General features: G+C 31.0%; 4 protein-coding genes, 1 pseudogene and 1 further gene across 4 annotated transcripts, besides 4 other annotated features; 3 read left to right on the top strand and 3 right to left on the bottom strand.

The window, feature by feature from the left end:
* Nucleotides 1-7,141: 7,141 nt before the first annotated feature.
* Kpol_449p10 (uncharacterized protein) lies at nucleotides 7,142-8,140 on the bottom strand (the record flags this gene model as incomplete). Its single annotated transcript, XM_001643101.1, has 1 exon — nucleotides 7,142-8,140. One exon carries the CDS (start codon nucleotides 8,138-8,140, stop codon nucleotides 7,142-7,144), a length of 999 nt encoding a protein of 332 aa, XP_001643151.1.
* Nucleotides 8,141-9,791: 1,651 nt separating this feature from the next.
* Kpol_449p9 (Tkp5 protein) lies at nucleotides 9,792-10,178 on the top strand (the record flags this gene model as incomplete). Its single annotated transcript, XM_001643100.1, has 1 exon — nucleotides 9,792-10,178. The coding sequence occupies one exon, from the start codon at nucleotides 9,792-9,794 to the stop codon at nucleotides 10,176-10,178; it is 387 nt and encodes a 128-aa protein (XP_001643150.1).
* Nucleotides 10,179-13,682: 3,504 nt separating this feature from the next.
* Nucleotides 13,683-14,421, top strand: Kpol_449p8pseudo (annotated as a pseudogene).
* Nucleotides 14,422-15,009: 588 nt separating this feature from the next.
* Kpol_449p7 (NAD(P)H-dependent oxidoreductase) lies at nucleotides 15,010-15,792 on the bottom strand (the record flags this gene model as incomplete). Its single annotated transcript, XM_001643099.1, has 1 exon — nucleotides 15,010-15,792. One exon carries the CDS (start codon nucleotides 15,790-15,792, stop codon nucleotides 15,010-15,012), a length of 783 nt encoding a protein of 260 aa, XP_001643149.1.
* Nucleotides 15,793-17,041: 1,249 nt separating this feature from the next.
* Nucleotides 17,042-17,155: a sequence feature (similar to hypothetical protein; correction of possible frameshift sequencing error).
* On the top strand, nucleotides 17,042-18,150 carry Kpol_449p6 (the record flags this gene model as incomplete).
* Nucleotides 17,158-17,511: a sequence feature (similar to hypothetical protein; correction of possible frameshift sequencing error).
* Nucleotides 17,515-17,871: a sequence feature (similar to hypothetical protein; correction of possible frameshift sequencing error).
* Nucleotides 17,875-18,150: a sequence feature (similar to hypothetical protein; correction of possible frameshift sequencing error).
* A 1,257-nt stretch (nucleotides 18,151-19,407) lies between these two features.
* On the bottom strand, nucleotides 19,408-20,907 carry Kpol_449p5 (SNG1 family protein; the record flags this gene model as incomplete). Its single annotated transcript, XM_001643098.1, has 1 exon — nucleotides 19,408-20,907. The coding sequence occupies one exon, from the start codon at nucleotides 20,905-20,907 to the stop codon at nucleotides 19,408-19,410; it is 1,500 nt and encodes a 499-aa protein (XP_001643148.1).
* Between the last annotated feature and the right edge of the window lie 1,289 nt (nucleotides 20,908-22,196).

The raw sequence follows: 22,196 nt of genomic DNA, 5'->3' as shown, positions 1-22,196 counted from the left end.
AAATAAAATAAGAAAGATCAAGATAGACAGAGAACAGGGCATTAGTAGAGAGTTTAAAGAAAGATAAACGGAACAGGTGATTCCGAATTACTTGCAGAACATGATGAACTGTTGTAGAAACCATTGTCCACCGTCTTGTTGTTCCGATTTCTTCTTAAACGTCATAAACCTGGATATTGGGAAACAAAGTTACGAAGCTCTAACCAGTCAATTTACAAAATTTGTTAAGCAATTGCGCAGATGAAGCAGGTCCTAATCAATCAGTCAGTCAGTCAGTCAATCCATCCGTAGTAAGAACAGTAGCATGAATTTCGAAACGAGTTAACCTTCTTCCATAGATTTTGAACGAATGTTCTGCTGCGGAATCAAGCCTAATATAAAATAGCCAAATAACAACAACCAATTAGTAACTGATCCGAGCTTTGTTAAATTCAGTACAGGCAGAGTTCTGATTTATGTATGGTACATACCGTATAATTTGGAAAAATTCCTTCCCTCATTCACTGCTAAAGCAGTGAACATTATTAATACTGTAGACCTTCTTTCCCACAGAATGAGAGGATTAGGAAAACAGCAGTGGATGCCATGCATAATTACTAAGACTGTCGATTGGTAAAAATGGGATACCAGGCTAAGGAAAGGCAAAAGAGAAAATAAAAAGAACCGACATCGGCATTTTTACCCAAACTACAGAACTATCTCAACATTACCACCAACAATTGGGTGCCCTCTCTGCAGTAGGAAGTTGTTGGAGGCTTCTGTAGGTTGGTCAACATTCAGTGTTTCGAGCTCACGGAAAAGGACTGTGTTGGCCTCTGACGTATTAAAGTTTCATGGGTATTGCAAGAACACAATCACCAAAGAAGGTAAAGAAACGGAATATTCTTGAGCTCTGAGCAAAGCAGTGGTGGGCCCAGCTGCAGCAGACCTTCCTTTCCTCCCCCTCACTGTCTTCTTACTGTTAGTAATTCATTGGTGCTGCACAGGATGCTCTATATGTGCCGGGAAAGGCAAAAGTAGAGCCAAAGGCAACAGGCAATATTTTCAAAAAAACAGTAATTGGGTTATGAATATGGTAAAAACTGAACACTAATTATCATTTGGTCTCATTAATAATAACCAAGTCTAACAATCCCAAAAGCCAAACTAAACCCCTTTGATTGTTGTTACTAGAGAGACTTCAGGCTTGGGCTTTGTTAGAGATTGCCTACACCATTGCTGCGTTAACCTTTAAGCACATGGTACAAGACAGAGAGCTTTCTCAATAGAATTTTCTGGTGGATAATAAAATAAAATAAAATAAAATAAAATTCAGGCTACTTTTGAAACTATTTTTTATTTCTTTTCTCTTATGTTCTCTTTTCTTCCAGCTGCTCTTACCAAAGTTTCTTGCAAACCTCATTTCGAGCCTTTGCTTGATGATGCTTCCATTGCTTTTTTCCAGTATGTCAGTTTTAGACTGAACAGATTCTCTTCTGGTATGACTGGAATTTGAAGAGGCAATATTGGGACAAAGTTTCGAAAAGTTGGTGGGAACAACAGGGCCAAGGTTAGAACGTCTGATAGATTGCACACAGGTCGTGTTCTCTCTGGTATTTTCTTGCTTTTCTACGAGTACTTGTTATACTTCAACATTTCAAAATGCTGAATAAATTGAAGATAATTACAAATTAAAGAGTAGATAGATTGGGTAAAAGGTCTTTACTATCCTATGAGAGGCAAGAGGAGAGGAGATTAGGACGTGTGAATGTCCTGATTAGTATTAATAAACTTACAATTGGGCGTATTTTACGATCTACTCGAACCATCTATGGGATATTTTGCGCCCGCTCTTTTCTCTTGATGGAACACTAGAATTCATTTGGAAATATTGCCTTGTTGCTGACTGTGGAAGAAAATTTCTTTTTTTTTTGATGTGGTTCAGACAATTTACTGTTAGTAATACTATCCAAATCAATCAAATGTCATATCGGTTAATGGAGAACTTAAATTTCTCACAGGAGACTTAGTTATTATAAGTCTCCTTTGTTCTGAAATCAGATAGTTCTGGTTCCTTGGAAATCCCCTCCATCAATTTTGAATTGTGATTTAGCCAATTATAGTCAATAGAAAAGTTAAAGACCTATATATCCAATTTTGTCGATAATGAAATCAATAAATATTTACTCCAAAAATATCCTAACGCTGTTATAAAAATTTTATTAATATATTTGATTCTCTGGTTATTCTTACTACTGCACATTCACCTTAATTAGAAGTCCAAATTCCGATATCGAAAAATCCATTAGTTTCAATGTTTTATGAATACGCTTTTGGTATGAAACCAAACAAACTTGTTGATCCAAGACTGATATTTCGAGTTCTTTCATATATTAAAAAAACATCGTAGCTTTCTTAGTTAATACTATTCAGCTTTTTCTTTTAAAAAAAATTTTCAAGATAAAGAAAAATATCCATAACGATACAAATTAAAACATTAAATTACGTGCCTTACCATTTTCACTATTATTCCAAGAAATTAGATAATCAGTTTCCTATTTCTAAAGATTCCATAACTCTCTATCTCCCATTTTGTACTTTTAAAAAAAGACAATGTATTGTAGCTAATCACTTTAAATAGTCAACAGTGTCATCTAAGTTATTAACCTGCAACCATGGCCAAATGTAAAAGAAGTACCGCAATTATTTCAATTAATTGTTACTTCTTCAATCATTCTATTGAACAGGCCATCAAATTTAATCAAATTAGACAAAATAGGATTTAGAATATTTTAAATTTAGATAACCCTAACTGTTGATTAAAATAAAATTAATATATTTTTACCACCTAGATTAGATCAATAAACTACAGGAAATTAATTCCCGAATATCCCCGCTAATTTCCTTTGCCTTATCACTGATTATTTGCTGTATGAAATATCAATCGTCCAAAATCTAATAGTAATAAAAAAAATAATAGGAATAACAATAAACAACAACAATACAATAAATGAAAAACTACAACTCGTAAAAAGGCTTGAATTATTGAGTTTCTTTGGGCATAGATTTAACTCACTTCGAATTTTATTACATGACGATATCAAAAAGAACCTATTACAGTATTCTTGTATCAAAATTCTTTTCTTTAAAGTTGACGAACAAGTGAAACAAGTAAAACAACTAAAATATTCTTGAAACCATTTCTTTTTTACGAGTATTCACGTTACTCTCAGATATCAAGGTCTTAGTTGAGTTGCACAACTGACAATAGTGCAACGAAAAAGAGGAAAGTATTCTTGCAAGTAGTTTTGTTTCATGCCATCATTGGCATTATAATTATCAACTGCCAAACAGAGTCGGTAGAAAAAAGATAAACAGAGGCAAGGTTTTTTCTTTTTATCCAGTACAGATCATATATTGAGGTTCCTTCAGCTTATCATGGTCTGGAATAGCCAAAACAGCATCATAGAAAAAAAATACCTATGAGTTCTACAACAATTCAAATTAGTACGTGGCATATTCAAAACTCTGTAGGCAAACATTTTTCATTCTTGAAAAGAAAGCACATTCGAACTTTGAAAATTGTAGGTAATTAGAATAAATTTCGAATTCCTTACAGTTCTATCGTATCTTTAATTCTTGATTATTTTTCACCTAGTCAAATTCTTCATTGCAAATATATTCGAATCTTTATTGATAAAGATAATAAAATAGTAAATGTTGAATTTCAGAATTGCATGGATATTGACCATCGATTGCTATTTTTTTCATTCAACACCATTAAAACAGTTTTATTTTAGAATTACAGTTGCACTAGAGTTCTAAGATAATCGATAAATAATTCATTATATGAATAATGCCTTTTAGAACTCTGGATAAAACCAATATTATCAGTTGAATATCCTAAATAGCACATATAATATGAATTTAGAAGAACAAAGTCAAATTTGACAACGATATATCAATTTTATTTGTAATAGCCACTATGCTATCTATGTTACCATTTTTTGGTACTAGCACTTCAGATTTTAATTCTCTAACTGTATCCAATCTTATTTTAGTCATTAAAAATGATTCTGAATGAACTATCCTTGAGTTTTTTTTCTTATTCTTGAATGAAATTTACCAATTACTCGAGCCAGTATGCCTAAGTTCATCAGGCTCAAGATCATTGACATTATCTTAGTATTTTCATTACCAGTCATTCCAACATTTAAGAAGCCAATTAAATCGATATCATTTGTCTAAACACTAATATCAATGATATTCCCATAAAGGTAATACTCTATTGTAGTGAATTAAATGGTGATTCCTACTTATATTTAGAGTCATCAATATTTCTGATAGCAGGCATGAAATAGTTCTAGCATATTTTATATTTGTTCATAATCCATTTTTCATTTTACGTTAAACTGTTCTGAATCAAAAAGATAGTTCTTTAAACTTCATTAACGGCAATGAATAGGCTAGATATTGGAAATTCAACTGGCACTATTGTAATAACTATATCAGCCGTTTTTGACATTCTTTTGCAATATATTATCTAATTGTTCTTTCATAACACCTAAAAGTACAATATTTTGAATTGTTTAAATTAAGTTTTGACAATTTAAAACAGCCACCAATTAGAAGAAGAAATATGTTAAATAATAATTTCAGATATCGTTGAAGAACTACAAAGAGTTCCTCACTATACACTATTATTATTAACACCTTCCAAAATTCAGATTAGCATCATAAGGATGATCCAATTTATTTCTCTTCCAAGACTCTTTTTGATGAAACAAATACTAAAATTGCTGAATCCAAAAGAACTTTAGTTTATTCAACAAAATGTGATTTCAGAGGCAAACTACCTATTCACAGATGTATCTGTTTGAATAAGTAGACGATATGACAGAGATATTACCATATTTTGAAGAGTTAGCTTTAATAAAATTTTCAATATAACCTCTATCACTAATTTTAATGAATTAATATTTATTGAGGTCCATACTCATGAAAAGGAAATGCCCCAATGATTGAAATAATGTACAACATATGTACTACTATACTTTTGAAAAGAACACCATACTCCACTGGTTGACGATCTGCCCACTCTTTAGTCCTCTTATAATTTAGCTATATTCTCAACAGATTGAGTTCAGGCATATTAATTTGAAATGAAACTGGAACTAGACATACTGCCATTCGATAAACTTCAATTCAAAGATAGACCTCATTAATTTATAGCAGTCTAGGTTTTGTCTAGTTTGACGTGTCTAACAATAATGTCATTATTGGTTCTGAGATCAGTATGTTTAACTATGAGATCAAAAGAACACGGGAACAATAGAACAGTTTATGATATCGTTATCATTAGTAATTAACCAGAATGAAGGAGATCAATAAAACCTTTGAAGTAATTGGAATTAGTAGAATAAATGTATTCTATATCAAAAAGGATAATTCACAGTACTAGATGATAGCTGTTTCTTTTTAATCTGATCAAAAAATTTAAAAAAGAAGGTTACAATCAAAGATCAAAAAACCAATTAACATATAGAGAATGAAGCTCCATTTAGCTTGATTACTTCAATGCATTTGTAAAACCAACAGTTGGATATATCTTTGGAGAGAATATAAAAATTAGCGACTAGGTGTGCACACAAACAATACCAATTACCAATTCATTAAAAAGAGACACTATCACACTATTTCACTCAAAACTTGTCCAATTGAATCAGTTTTTCTTACCAAACATTGAAATAGAGTATGGAGTTCAATATATTAGGGTCTTTACTACTTCAATTTAGCACGTATCCTTTACCATATAGCATCAGAATCACCTAAAAAGTTACCAAACCAAATAATAAAGCACATACTGTGATGAAAAGTTATAATCCTAGCTTTCAAGAAATGGGATAACCAACGTTATTTAATTGACTCCAAAATATTTAAATCAATAGAAAGATTTTTCCATTAGTAATGAAATCTCATTATTACGATACTGGATTCTTAATGAATTTGATGTAACAAAATTGTCAATTGGGTAACAAAAGAAACAATTTAGCATCCAATTCTAATTAATATTGAGATTATATTCGATGTTGTATGTCGATCTACAATTCTAAGAGTTCAATTATTTAAACTTTCGAAACAACCTTAATATAAACCGAATTAATAATAAAGTTTCGTAATAATTTCCTTTTTCAAAAATTTTCGAATATGTTGTTACATACCGATATGATTAAATAAGCTTAAACTAAAGGTATTAGAAACTGTTAACATTTTGTATTCGAGTATCAGTTCAATGAGTTCAATTTGGGAAGTGTCGATAAAATGCCAGCTAAGATAGTTGAGCAAAATTGGTAGAAATTAAGTTGAATTGAGTTGAATTGAATGGTTTAACTTATTTTAAAACGCAGCGTCAAGAAGTGCTAAATTATATTGAGAGATGATAGAAGGGAATGTTACAAAACAATAAATGTTTGTTGTCCTTGTCGAAGTAATCTACCCTTTATATTTGAAAATATGGAAATATATACATAAACGTGGAGAGTCAGTTAAAACGTGAATTCTGCAATTTCCAAATGGGTTATTGCTTAGATAATCTCAATTTTTGGTTATACTTTATATAATACTCACAAGCATCTATTGGACCAAGATATTAGTAGGATTAAATAGAAACGTTGTTAGTTTCCAAAGACTTCCTTATACTTAGTCAAAAAGTTTGCTCGGAGTAGCCAAAAATCCTCCCTGATAAGTTTCATATATTTATTGCAGTTTTAAACAATCAAAATCAGTATTATGATGCTTCAAGGTTATCCAATTCGTGAACGTACATACTTTGAAGGTTACTGATTGATTTCCAGAAATAATACTTCTATTTGATATAATTATATATCTCAATTAGTCCCTTCTTAGGGGAATTAACCAATACCGATAAATTAAAAATATCGCAATAATAGCATGATATACTATACTAATTTAGTTAAACAAGGTCAGAAAGGTATGTTATCTTGACTACATTAATTCACAAGGTCTATAATTTAATTCAATTAATCATAATGAACTTTACTATATCACAAGTAATATATTTAATATAAGGGCAACATAAGATTGAAATAAATATAATATTTTAATTATTTTAAGATTTAAGGGAATAATTTTTTTCTAACTCCTATTTAATTTTATAAACGCTTTTGAAGAGGGATTTCAGGTCAGTAGACATTTTGGATTTTGGTGGTTGAAGATATGCCATTTCATAGATCCCATCAGATCCTTTATTAAGCATTCTTTTAGATGTAATTACTATCTCAGTTGAAATATCGAACCTGAAAGTTGTTTCGGTAGTTGGAGAATAGCAATCATCAAAGTCACTCAATTCTAACTCAAATTTTTTAGGGACTGACTCTAATAAGTAATAAAACCCCCTTTGTTGACCTTTAATCAGCTTCCTTTCTATTTTTTTAAGATGTACTTGTATTAGTTGATCTAGAAGCTCATCGGATATTTCATAATGCTTTTCATAACGTAGGAGATCACAAGTACAGTTTGGTGCAAGGACCCTAGTTTCTACCCAAATTTTAACTGGATTTCTGATAATACTTAGCAAATGTCCAGGTGTACCTTTAATTCCATATGGACTTTGTTCCAAAATATCATAAATTGCTGTATTTATATCTTTCGTGTCGTTTTCATTGCAACCGACAAAAATCGTTGGTATATTCCACAATCTACTCCAGTTATACACAGTGTTGACTCTACACTTCTTTTCGAATCTAAATGTTTTTTTAAATAGAGAATCAACTTTAAAGTTTGATTTGTCTTTAATAAAGAATTGTTGACCTTTATTAATTTCATTTTCTAGTATATCTTTGAGAGAGCTTACACCTGGTTCATACCTAATCTTGTTTAATAAATCAATATCAACAGGGCCTGTCCAAATGGTATTGAAAGGTCTATTACCCCAGACAATAATCATTGGGTGGTGTTGAAACAAATCTTCTTGTACCTGATAATCTAGTTTATTCATATAGGTAGGATCAGTCATATCGTGCTCACGAATACTGTCGTGAATCTGCAAAAGGAAAGGGTGGAATGATAGAGTGAATGAAACCTGGAATCCTGCAACTCTACTTTTCTTATGTTTAGTGGCATCAAGAAGATGGACTGTCATTTCAATTATTTTTGTTATTTAAGCGGATGTAAAATGTTTCTTTATGAGATACCAAGTTTCAAACAAGAGAAGATAAGATAAGTTAAGACACCCAAGGCTATTTTTAATGATAAGTATGATTAATCCACAATATTCAATGTGACTTTTTATATCATCAATATCTCAATGAATTCTGACACTAATACACAATTGCTAATAATATAATTAAGTTTTATATTCATTGGTATTAGATATAATTTTGCTATTGGCAAAAACTGAAAAATCTTGCCATCAAGCTAATGACAAGATACCATAACCAACAATTTTTATACCACTATCATTAGATATATGAAAATTGCTATCAACAATAAATACATATAGTTGCTGAAGTTTGAGTTCAAGATCAACTACAATATAAATATCTTTTATGTATAAAGCAAATTTAACTTCAGAACACGTGACCTGGAATTCAAAGTTCTGACCGCAAACGGCAGACAAATTATTACGGAGTTACATGAAGCAGAGAAGAAACAAACTTGAGATATTTCAATAATTTATTAGTCAAAAGAACTTGGTATATACATATGGAAGGAATGTGGACTATTACCTTTTTTTGCCATTCTTAAGCACTTTTTCCCTAAAATAATACAATATCCCTCACTGTCGAAACAAGTCTTGATTCCAATCCTCAAAAAATAGCGAAAGAGCCAAGCACAGGCATCGTTATTATAAGGGGGAAAGGGGATGGAATAGTGGGGGCTAGTTTAATAAGTACAACGATGAATTGCGGCGAAAAACACATTTCCATAATACAGGATTTAACTGAAACTAATAAAGTTTATTATTCTGATTTCATTTAAATCATCTTGTTCTTTATCATCGCTTGCATTACATTACATATGCTTTTTCTGTAGTGTGATTCCATGCACCCCTGTTGAAACTTGAGATATTTTGGTAAAATTTTTTTTTGCTATTGATGCTACCTGCCTTAGTAAAATATTAGTATCTCTACAGAAACGTAATCATTTCTTATGATTAATTTATGCAATGACGAAGTGGATTACTGTTGAATGCACTTCTTATTTTACATCAAATTATGTAGATTAGTTAATTATAGTTTATAATTGCCATTTTTACAATTTTTATTGTTACAAGGCAGGAAGGTATATACATCATCCTTTAATTCATTGAACAATTCACTGAATCGGTGCTGTTACAATTAATAATGGATTATTGAATTATTTTTGATGCATTTATTAATTTTTAGCTTTTATTTCTATTTGATAATCAAGTGTTCTTATTAATCGTAATTAAATAGGAGTGGTATTGCTTCTTGATTGTCATCAACTGTATGTACGCTTTCTGTATCTATACTAGTTATTTTTTGCAATTTTGATTCCCACCAAACATTACTGGACAATAATTTAATCTTTATCTTAGCATGTTCCCTTAAGATGGAAATTTGCTGATTATGGGGTTTTTAAATACGTAGTATTGTTTAGATTAATCTTGATATATAAGCTGGTTCCAAAATATTTGGTCTTTGTGTTGTTATTCCAAAATTTATTTTTTTACATATATATTTATCATATTAGTATATTTAAACATACACATCATACCAAACAAATAGCATTTTATATTATATATATCCAATAATAATTTTTTAATCATAATGATAAACTACAATCCAGATACAAATATTTCTGAATCAGAACAAGCAAAATGGATACTAAGCAGGGCAGTATCATCACATATATGTGGTGATATATCGAAATTTGCTGATTTTGAAGCTGAAACGAAAGATAACTATATTCATGGTCTTTCAAATCAGTACAAGATTCATGGCCATGGTACTGTAGAGGTTCCAGGATTCACATTAAATGAAGTGGTGTATATACCAGATGCAAATGTAAATTTACTATCAATTAAAAAGTTAAGTTCTGATAATAATGTTACATTTTTGTTTGATGATAGACATGCATATGTAATGTTTTATGATCGTAAGAAGAAGAAAGTTGGGACTTTTAGAAGAAATCTATGTTATTTGGATTTAAATTAATAGAAGAAATATAATTCATATATTTCGAAATTGTTTCATACATTGCAATTATACATTAGGAAAAGATATTCAAATTCATTATAGAATTTTGTTTAATCGATATTTTTCTTAGATATTCATGAGGTAAGATTTAGAAGCATTAGCAAAGTTATTTCATTCATTGGTATTATTATTAAGGTTAAACCATTCTGCATTAATGCAAATTTTTTGTTCTTTTAGTTATTACTAGGTTGAAAAGCTTTTTTCATATTAATAGTGACAGAGATACCATAGAATGCATTCTGTCGTTTAAAAGTTAACTGAATAGAATTTTATAAAACCCTGATTAGCAGAGCTTTTTAATATTGAAACACATTCAAGAAAATTTTCATTTAATTGAGCATTTATTCTTTCATTTCCAGTCATGCCAATGCATTTTTATTTATACATATGAAATGGGTTGTCTCTCTATGCATAGATGTTAAAACTAATACATTAAGTAATTATATGTAATAAGTAACACATAATACAAATAAATTCATTTTTCAAATGTGGGTGAATAATTTTAGGAGAAGAAGACTGTTTTATAGAGGCAGGCTGTTGAATAAACAGAAAATGTTTTGTTATCTTTAAACTTATTAATAAAGATATAAAGGAATGAGAAGTAAGATATATTTTCGGAAAGTTTTTTAAAAATTGGCCAATTCAACACAAACAACTTATAAAGAATTAATATATGTTCACAAGAAATTAATTACAAACAAATTAGCAACTTGATAATACTTCAGCATTATAATAAAAATGTGAACGCCGCAAAATTATATGATCGGGATCAACATGTCATCGGAGAGTATTTCTCTAGTGGCGGTTCGTCAATTTATAAAATTTGTGATGTGATGAATTTCATTTAGTCAAAAGCAGGGATTTCAAAAGACCCTAAGCTTTCCAATATTTTCTATTTCAAGCATGAGAAAAAGTATTAAGGTCTTATAATGAACCTACCTATCAAAATGCCCACCACTGGTTATTTCTAAAATTTTCACCTGAAATTGATAGTTCCCTTCACAAAGCATATATTTTATAAATGCTATAAACCTTAAAAGCTAGAAAATAAAGTTTAGAAGTTTTATCAGATTCATATTAATTGTAATTTAAATTCTTCAATTGACACTAGTCAAATTCTACTATTGAGATCTCTCTCATGAATAAATTAACATTATTTCACTAATTGAATGCTAAACCGTAATTTTACATGGTTACGTTCAATCAGACCATTTTGTGAATTATATGTCATACCCATTAAACTGGTGTGGTAGTATAAAATATAAGATAATTAAATATCCTTTGAAGATCTGTCAGCCCTATATATGCAATTAGTATTGAATTATGCGAGAAATCGATCTTGTCTCTCAAAACAATAAACAATCTAGGAAATGTACACTGTAATATAGAACTAGGAGTATAAACTATTGGTTCTCTTAATGACAGGAAACAGGTTTAAGTAAAGCAGATTTCATGGTCCTTTTATAGATCTCTTATAGTGTTTAAATGTGTAATTATCATGTGGCTGTAACGAATACCTGCACGCTCGTTTTTTATTTAGTTTTCAATTTGGGAACCTTTTAGTAGCAAGACATTTTAGTTTGATCGATGTACGATAGACTACTGGGAGTACCAACAGCACCAACAGCACCAACAGAAACAGCAACAATATCAGAGTTACCCTGTCATTAGTCTTGGGAGGTCCAACACTGAACAACAAATCTTCGTTGTTCATGATAGATTCTACTATCCCTCGGTTTGAAACCAGAAATTTTCGAAGCCTGTACGGGCATTTGTCTTTTCTTGTTTCAGTTTGAACTCCCAAGCTAGAAAATCAGAACGGAGATTTCTTGTTGTAACTATGGGAACGGACTCTTTCATGTAATTATTAATTTTATGATAAACCATTTCGAATCAGAAGTAACAACCTTATATGATGTCATCGAATCCATTTCGAAATATGGAAAGAGTTGATATTTTTCAACGGATCATATAATGTCTTACTATTTAAGAATTGCAACAATAATTTAATAATTTATTTAGAAAGAATGACTAGCCGGTAGATTTTCATCATATTTTAAAAATATAACAATTATAATCAAATACATCATTGATGAAAAAGGTGAAAACTGATATACTTTCAACATAATACAATGTCAAGAAAACCGTCGGATGAAGCAAAATTAGAATCTTCTAATATAGATACGCCTCGCAATAATAGCCATGCTACTGTTTTCCTGATCTCGTTTGTAGCTGTTCCAATGTTATTATGCACTATTTTACTTATATATTTAATATATTCGGTTGACAAGACAGTTTACTTAACTCCAGAGGAACAATGGATGCAAAGGTATAAAAATATGAAGTGCACGGGTTATGCCTCTGCTAGGTTTGTTTCTTTTATAATTGCTATTATTTCAGGTATCTTGATGTTTAACGTTTTACGTAAGGCAAATGGTATTCCAACTGTGTTTGGAACGATCAAAGGAAAAGCAGGCTTCTTTGGTGTTCTAATATTGCTAATTGGTTTCTGTTACTTAACTATGCTAACAAATGACAATATATCCTCACTTAAATGTTTTGCTTAGAAACATCAATAAGGCCAATAGATAAACGGTTATCATTTATCAATGAGATGTTTCTAACAACTTAATAGTTTTTCATATTATTCTTTAAATAATAATTTCAATCATTTTACATATTAATAGCAAAAATATTTGAAGGTTGAACTTCCACTCAGTATCTAATATCACACTTAAATACCTTGATGTGTGCGGATACCAATGTAATGAACAATTTTCTTGTTGTACTAAGATTACATAGATTATAAAAGTGATGATTTCATCAACGTGCAATTATCCCTGATTATTATACATTGGTAAAACATAAATTTAGAATACAATTTTGGTAAAAAATTTTAGTTAACAATGACGTACAAGATTAGGGTTAATAATATAAGCTGTACCATATAATGCCGCTTGTATCCGAATGCTAGGATACCTTATATTCTAAAACTTTATCCCCTAATGATAATGAAAAAATTAAATGGATATTCATGATATAATTGACGCATCTGTAGATTATTAGTATGAAGAACATTTAAAAAAAGAGTATGTGCTATAATCCTTCCTTGGTTTGTGTGACACTTGTAAATGAAGTTATGCAACCCTGGATTAGTAAATAATAGAAAAAGAAACTAATACCTGAAGTTTATAAAAGAAATGAGATGATTCTTATTTGTATGAATTTACAGGCTATACGTTGAACATCGTCAGTTATTATGGATATAAAGAAAGGAGAGTGAACCCATTGTATAATCTAGTAAGTATAGTAATATAGATATGAATATGATTACAGGTAACTATCCAGTAATATGTTAAATTAATAAATAGTAAACAATAGGGATTCTTGATGGAATATAATCTCATCTAAGTGAGAATAATCTGGTATTATAGGTGTCCTGAAAATGTCTATGTTGATGTTATGGAATATTATGGAACATATCCTGAAATAAGCAACCCTTTAAGGGAAGCGGCGAAACCAAGTAAAAAAATATTCATTGCTAATAAGTTTTATACTTTACTCAAGATCACTGTCAGTCAAATTCAAGGTTTAAATACCGCTTTGAATATTCTTGATTTAGAATACGTTGATCTTTAATAATTAAATTTTCCAGAATCCGACTCGATATACAAGAACATTTCTGTAGAAGCTGCATGAAATTCTTGTATAAGCAAAGTAGGGCGACAAATATTAGTGTCTCGGATTTTTCCACAGTGCATACACTTAGAGAGAATAATGAAAACTGCTGTTAAATCGCAGGTAAATCAAGTTCTAATTCAATGCGTCTTTTCAAAACCAAAGTCATTTATTGATAAATACTTCAACAAAATGGTTTTCAACTGGAAACTTATAATCCATTGAATTTGTTACAGGAAACCATAAAATTTTATCGAATTGCGGTTCTATAAGTATATCAATGGGGTATTGCCAAAAATAGTAAATGGATTTAGAATTTTTGTTACGATGGGTAACAAAAAGAGGAATCATACCAATTATCACTTTTTTTAGGCCTTATGGAATAGTAAAAGCACTAAACTTATTTAGTTTTAATTTAACTGATGAGGAAGTTGACAACATGACAAAACTAGGATTAGAACAATCTGCATAAACTCCTTGGACTTTCTTATATAGTGGTAGATTACACTTTAAATTACGAAAATATAGCAACATATATTCCCGTATCTAGAGTATTAATTTGAAAGAATCCATTTAACTATCAGTTACTAATCTTGAGTTTCTATTGTAATGATAAAGTCGGAAGGAATATTAAATGCGAATAACTTTCATGATTATTGATGCAATATGGTTGCTGTGATATGTTATATTGTACAATTTATATCTTTAAGTATCTACGAAATCGATCATTAGCAAAAAAATGTTCCACTAAAATTAAAAAGTTATTAATACATCATTTTATATTTTTTCCGGTGTATGTTATTAAGTTTATATAATGCTTCAATATACCATAAAATATCATCCAATATTTTCAATTATACTATAATTGTCATGAGCGAACCTAATTCCAGGATCTAGGACATGTAATCTAAAGCGAGATAATTAAGTCAGTACTTGTCATTTTACTTATATCATTCCACAGTATATTTCTCAACATACTGATTTATACAACAATTGGTTGGAAGAATAATACCATTACAATTAAATTTGAACCATACAAAAAAGGGAACAATAATGAAATGTAGCATTAAAAAAAGGACTAGTCAAATGACGTACATATATGTGTATATATTTAGTTGTGAATATGTAAAGAGAAACCTTGAGCACCCGACTTTCCAAATTCTGGTTTCAACTCCAACGATGGAATAGAATATTCACCACCATTTTGTCTTCTGTAAGGAATAGGTTCCATGTTTTCGACGTTGTGCAAATGTTCTTTTAATTTAGCGACCCAATCGTCATATACCTCTGGAGTCATGGTACTGGATTTAAAAATTTTAAATGAAGGTAAAACAGTGAAACCAGGATAGTATAAGATACCGTGGTTAATTGGGAATAGAACATCATCGATAGGACCACAAATACCTCTTTCACTGTAATTACTTACTGAACCACCTATAGTTACCATTAGCATACCGCGTTTGCCTTTGAAAACACCATCACCGAAACGGTCACCCCATTTGGTTTCGTTATGTTCACCAACACCGTAAGCCAAGCCCAAAGAATAAACTCTATCAACCCAACCCTTTAAAATAGCTGGCATTTGGAACCACCACATTGGGAATTGGAAGATAACAGTATCAGCCCATTGCAATTTTTCATGTTCTTGAACAACATCTTCAGTTAATTTGTTGTTGAAAAATGCACCACCAGAGGCAGCTGCAACTTGTAACCTTTCTCCCTTATTGTGATTCAAAAAATCATCCTCATCAATAACAGCCTTCCATTTCATTCTATACAAGTCACTGACTTTGACTTCATGGCCATCATCTTCTAGTTGTTTGACGGTGACCTTCAACAAGGAACCGTTTAACGAACGTTCATCTGGATGAGCAAAAACTATTAAAACTTTCATTTTGATAATATTGATATTATGGATCTATTCAATTACTCTTAATTGTGTGCTTTTTTGTTATTAAACAAGTTCGACATTTTCAATTCATAACTTCTGAGAATATGTCACTTTTATAATTGAAATTTCTGAAATGTATTAATAATCATTCAGGGTATTATGCCATAAATATCAATCGAGTGTTTCTGGCAAAATCTTTGACCAGGGATATTTCAAATTGACCATTTCGAAATATTTCGATATTATTAATGCAAAATAAATGGAAAAGAAACCAAGAATGTTAAAGTCATAGTTGGACTGAGCATATATTATTTAGAGGTTTCCTCGTATGAACCTTGATATGGAAGAGATATGTGTTGTTATAACAACGTTGTGGCATATTATTAATATTCCTATTAAAAGAGATTATTATATATTATTGTATCTTATTTAGTATGTTAACTTGCATATAAAGGAAACATCAGTAACATTATTAATTAACAGCAAATTTAATTTATAATACAAATCTCTACCTTAAGATCCTATTGAATACACGCAGAGCCGCCTTTATTCAAACGTATACCAAACTAACTATACAACTAAATAATAATTAAAAGTTTACCAAATCCGGGCCAACCAATACAAAAAGGGTTTGATAGCGTATTTCCTCGGAAATTAAGGCATTCCAAGAAAAGAAAGGAATCCCTTTTGCGTTATAGACAGGAAAAGTTGTGGAAAGAAAAAATACGACGAACGGAGATTAAATTCACCGAGCCGACGCTGTTTGACGGGTCCGAATAAGATGATTCCTCGGCCGAACTGCATTAGGGAGCCAAGCCAAGCCACGTAAACAAACGTGGGGGTTTCACTTCTGCTTATTCGAATTTCGGGTTTTGTTATCAGTACTTCTAAACTTTAAAGGTGTCGAGGAAACGACTCGTACAGAGAAAGGTTTCTAATGGTCAACTTTGAAGGAGAATGCTATTCAACCTCAGTCGTTCGAATCAACCACTGATTTATCAGTCCATTCTTTAATAATAGCAGCACCTAAAATCTTCTAACGTCAGTGTAAATTAAGCGACAATGAAATTCTTAAATGTTTACTAATTAAAACCTGTCATAAAAAATCTATAATAAATGGTAAACTTTGAATGTCATTACAATCGGGAAATTATTTAATAGATATGAGTTACTAAAGAAAAATCCTAGGATTGGAAGATAATATCATCTAAAAAAAAAGAGAGCTATAATTCTATATATAAAAATATCACAAATGTCCCCACATATTGAAATCCCAACCACTATGAAGTATGCCATTGTTAAAGAAGGAATTCCTTTGGCAGAATTGGAAGAAGGTTATGCTTTAGTTAAAACGATTGCTTTTGCTAGTATCCAACAGATTGGAAACATGTCGACTATAGATTAGGCCCACAAGGTTCTATCATCGGCTGTGACGTTGTTGATCAAATTGTTAAATTAGACTCAAATATTAAAGACTGGGTAATTGAAGATTTTGTTTATGGTTTTATACATGGTTATTCAACCAGGTGCCCTACAAACGGTACTTTCACGGAGTATGTTGTTGTCGATACTGCTACCGCCTACAAACCATTGAAGAGTATAAAGTTGGAAGACTCCGATATACCAGCAGGCCCGATTTCTACCTTTGAGAGAGCAGCTTCTTTGTCCGTTTCCTTAAATACTTCAGGTATGGTATTGATCCATAATTTAGGGAATAAATTGTAGTGGAGACCAATTTCTGTCCATCATAGTTATTCGCTATTGATCTGGGGTGGTGCACCTGCCATTGGCCAATTATTAATCCAGTTTTCAAGGAATTTACAAGGTTGCACTAAAATTGTTGTTGTAGCCTCCAAGAAACACGAAGCAATTTTAAAGGCTTATGGTGCTGATGAAGTTTTTGATTATAACAATTCAGATGTAATCCATCAAATTAAATCCAAGTATAACAACATTCAGCATCTAGTTGATGGTGTTTCCAACCCACAGACTTTGAACCAAGTTTATCAATGTGCTGTTGAAAATGAAAAAGCAACCGTTATTCGATTAGTTACAATGTCTATTAAAAATATAGAGAAGACATAGAGAAGAGACAATGTTGTAGTTAGTGGTACCATGCTGTACTTGGCTGCCCGTAAAGAGGTCCCATTTGGTGCTCATTCCAAACCTGCTGATCCAGCTTATAGACAATCCGGAATTAATTTTGTTCATTTCATTAACCCAAAGCTTAATAATGGGGAAATTCACCATATTCCAGTCAAGACCTTCAAAAATGGGTTAGAAGATATTCCAGCCCTTTTACAAGGTATCAAAGAGGGTAAGAATTCTGGTGAAAAATATGTTACTGTCTTGAAACAGTAAGTTCTTATTATTAAGAAAAAGAAAAAAATAAAGACCTACATTTATAGTTTATTTTTACATATATATTTATCAACAATAGAATGATAAGTTAATGCAGTTATTAATTTTATTGAATTTTGGTGTGTTTTGGTCAATGAATAGTCGCTTTATAACCAACTATAAGGAATAATTAGTTCTATATGGTGTACCAATAATCTGATTTTAATTTCCTCTAGAATTGTATCTTTCACCATTGATGACATCGGTCATGATTAAGGGGAAAAATGCTGACTGATATAAATGGACTGTATTATAGATAAAAAATTTAAGACCAGAAACAATTAATACGCACAAAGTATATGCCACTAAACCTTTTGATATATATATAAACAAACTTAGTTGGGTATAATTGTCTTATTTTTTAGTGGAATTACTGAATAGAATTGATAAGATTATTATTACTGAAAGTGTGATGGTTAAAGAACTTGCCAGTAGGGAGTGCTTGATACAAATTTTAAACGATTTTTGATTAAAATGTCTTTCGATTTTGGATTAATCTAGTTTTATTTTTAAACATAATAAATACCCAATCTTGAAAGGATCAAATTATTCAACTCTCTATGGTACAACTATTTTAATCTAAGGCTTCCACACCATACAATGTAACATATGCCTATCGCCACTTTCCAAATTATCTCAAGTTACACAATATATTATATACTTATCAAATATTTCTAATTCTGATTTAAATAATCAAAATTCAAAAAGAAATTGAATTCCAATCACCTGGTGATTGACTCAGGGTCACATTATTTAACTAGTTATATATCGCAATCGAGCCCTACCCAGAATAATGGTATTGTTCTGTGTATTAAAATAATGGTGTATAAAATCTAAATAACAGATTGCTCAATATAATGAATGAGAGAATCTGAAATGATAAAATTAAATCGAAATCTTGAAGTTTAAATACAATATATACTCTGTAAAATCAACTGGTACCCAGCTGAGATTACCACCGAATAAAGAAAAAATGCAATTGATTTAGGATTAAATTTGATTAACCACGTACTATGTTCTGGTATTTTCAACTCCCTAACAATAATTTCCAGTATCCTATGTGTAATATGCTAGCAGAACTTCCAATAAATTAGATTTGTCAATTTATAAATTCAAAAATTCAAAAATCACATCCTTATGTGTTATTAACCGATATTAAATGAAGTATTCCAGAATATTACTGAAAAAGACTGGGTGTGTGAGAGAGTATTAATTAAATTAAATTCTACCCATTTTCTTTGCTAATACCAAAGATTGTTCCATTTGTTCCTTAGCGTTCTTCTGCATTTTAGCGCCAGAAATTTTCATGAATAAAGGTAATAATGTCCAATTAAGTACAACCCATGCAACTAATATACCATAATTTCTACCCATCTTATGTTTTGATAAGTTTAAAAAAATGACTTTATAAATATCAACAGCATTATGAATTGGCATAGCATAACCATATCGGTAAAAGTTGCTATCCAATGCCATTGGGAAGAAAGTAACTGATATATTTAGGATAATCCATGTCAACAGCCAGAATGCTAGATATTCTGTACCGTATGCAACAATCAAAGTAATGACATTTTCATTTGCACCACCAACAGCTAACATGACAAGCCATGTTGACATCCAATAAACAACGAACCCCCCTCTTCCGAAGGCCATTGTGAAATCAACTTGAAAAATTGCAGAAATTGTACAGAAGAACAAAGATAAAAAAAATAAAGTTACCACTGATATTAAAATTCTGTAAACTATTAACTGAGGAATCTTTAACTTTTGAGAAACCATACCATGGACTTTACCCCACAAGGCAAATTGTACAACAGTTAAAATCAACGTATAAATAGAACCAACTTGTAATGGTGTCAATATGACGGCATCTGTGAAAGGCCTCCAATCGCTAAAGGTAAAATCCATACTGCTTGCGGAGATTAACTTTTCAGGTTCAGTATCACTAATATTTACTGAATTAATAATAGGAGATAATACAGTTGCAGGATATAATTTTTTGTAAACACTCTGGAACGCCTGTGAAATTGGCAGAATAGCCGATTTCAAATTAGTTGGATCTCTACCAGATTCGTAACCTACCTCGAAATATTCTGTAGAATCGAATATATTTGAGGAATTGTTGTCAGTCAAAGAAGAAATTAAATTTCGAGTTGCATTTTCCTTTATGTTCAGAGAAAACCAATAATCTTCATGATGAATGATTTCAAATATTTTTTGGTTGACCTGCGAGGAATCTGTTAAATGATAATGGTTCATGAATTCAGATTGGTTGTATACTTTCCAGTTACCCTTTACTGTAGATGTATAATTATCCAAAATTTCATATGCTAATCTAGACAAAGGAGAATTACCGTCATCATCTTGGAAAACAGCTAAGATATTAACTTTGTGAATGAATTTATCTCTATGATAAGACGCTCCCCAGTAAATACATAAAACAGTGAAACACATAAAACCCAATAGGAAAAGATTAATTACCAATTGCTTACATATTGTGAATCTGAGATCTTTCAAACTATTATCCCAAAAATTTAACCTTGGAGGTGGGCCTGGTTGCAATCTTTCGCCATCACTTGTTGTGAGTTCATCACTAGCAATATTTTTCTCATCAGCTATGTCCTCATTATCGATATATGAGTTTTGAGAATTACTCTCATCATACAATTCCGATTGAATGTCCACAGCACTATTTTTTCCATCCTTTGAATTCATCATCTTCTGTCTTTATAAAAGAAAACCGCAATATACCATACACCAGTGAATGGATAAGATACGTATTTAATATCCAGCTTGAAATAACAATTAGAGCGTACTAAACAATTGATGATTTGAACGTCATTGATATGCAAAATGTAAGGGAACTTTAAAATAATAGAATTGAGATTCCAAAGCATTGTCTAGAAAAACAATCGACTAGCAAGCTTATTATATATCAAGGTCATCAGTTAGCAGCACATCTCATCACATATATTATTAAATCCATAAATCTTAAATCTAATTCGACTACAGGGTAAAAAAAAAAAGAAAAGAAAAAAGAAAAGAAAAAACTTTCCTTCGAAAGAAAGAAGTAATTTCCTTTCGGAAGATCCTCTTTCAAACGGAAAAGGGTAAAATTCGAATAGCAGTAAATGGATGAACCAGTATAAATACATGGACATGCATATTCACGGCTATCTTAGTGAGAAAACGGGTAACACTAGAACAGCACTTTCGGTGTTCGAACCATATACCCTTCTCATAGAACATCCTTCTCCGATGGGCTGCATCCTTTATAAATCCGTCTCCTTTGTTGTGATTCAACCAGGCATTTGCACAAAAGACCGCTGCAATAAACAAAAGCTATCGACTATTTGTTCTGAATCAGCTTCTTTTCCTTATCTGGCTACCAAAGCAATTGATCTCAACGGTAACAATACCTCCATCGCAATCCAATAATGAATTAGCAATTTTCTTTTTGAAGAATTTGACAAGAATACGTTCCAACTTTAATTTGGGAACTAATTTAATTGATATATATTCCCAGGAGCTACCAAAATTAGCAACTGGATTACTTAGTTACCAGAATTCCAGAAGTTTTAATATATCCCTATGGTTTGGTATATTCAATTATCTTAAATTCATTTTCTACGTCAATAATGATTTTAGTTTTCATTTTTACAAGGCAGATGGAATCCATTGACTGAGTAATTTGGCGCAGGCTGACTACCAGGTAAGTGTTGTAAGTAATTATCACTCTGTTGGCTAAATGTAATATAATGGGGCAGAAGCTTAACCTTTATACCAATAACCTGGATTTCTTCCTCGGGTATCGTTTTACTATCTCCTAAGTAGTATCATATATAATGCAATATACTAGGAAAGAATTTTGAGACGCTTAACTGATTTTCTGGGAATTCTGTATCTCAAATTTTGAATACACCAATGTAATATAATTAAATTAACCTTTAGACTATAGCATATACATATACGTACATATCCCAATTCCTAAGAGTAAATATTTCATT

The sequence above is a fragment of the Vanderwaltozyma polyspora genome, genomic scaffold (assembly GCF_000150035.1).
Source record: "Vanderwaltozyma polyspora DSM 70294 KpolScaffold449 genomic scaffold, whole genome shotgun sequence".
Classification (NCBI taxonomy): domain Eukaryota; kingdom Fungi; phylum Ascomycota; class Saccharomycetes; order Saccharomycetales; family Saccharomycetaceae; genus Vanderwaltozyma; species Vanderwaltozyma polyspora.
The sequence above is the reverse complement of the archived record's forward strand: the minus strand, read 5'-3'. Positions and strand labels throughout refer to the sequence as shown.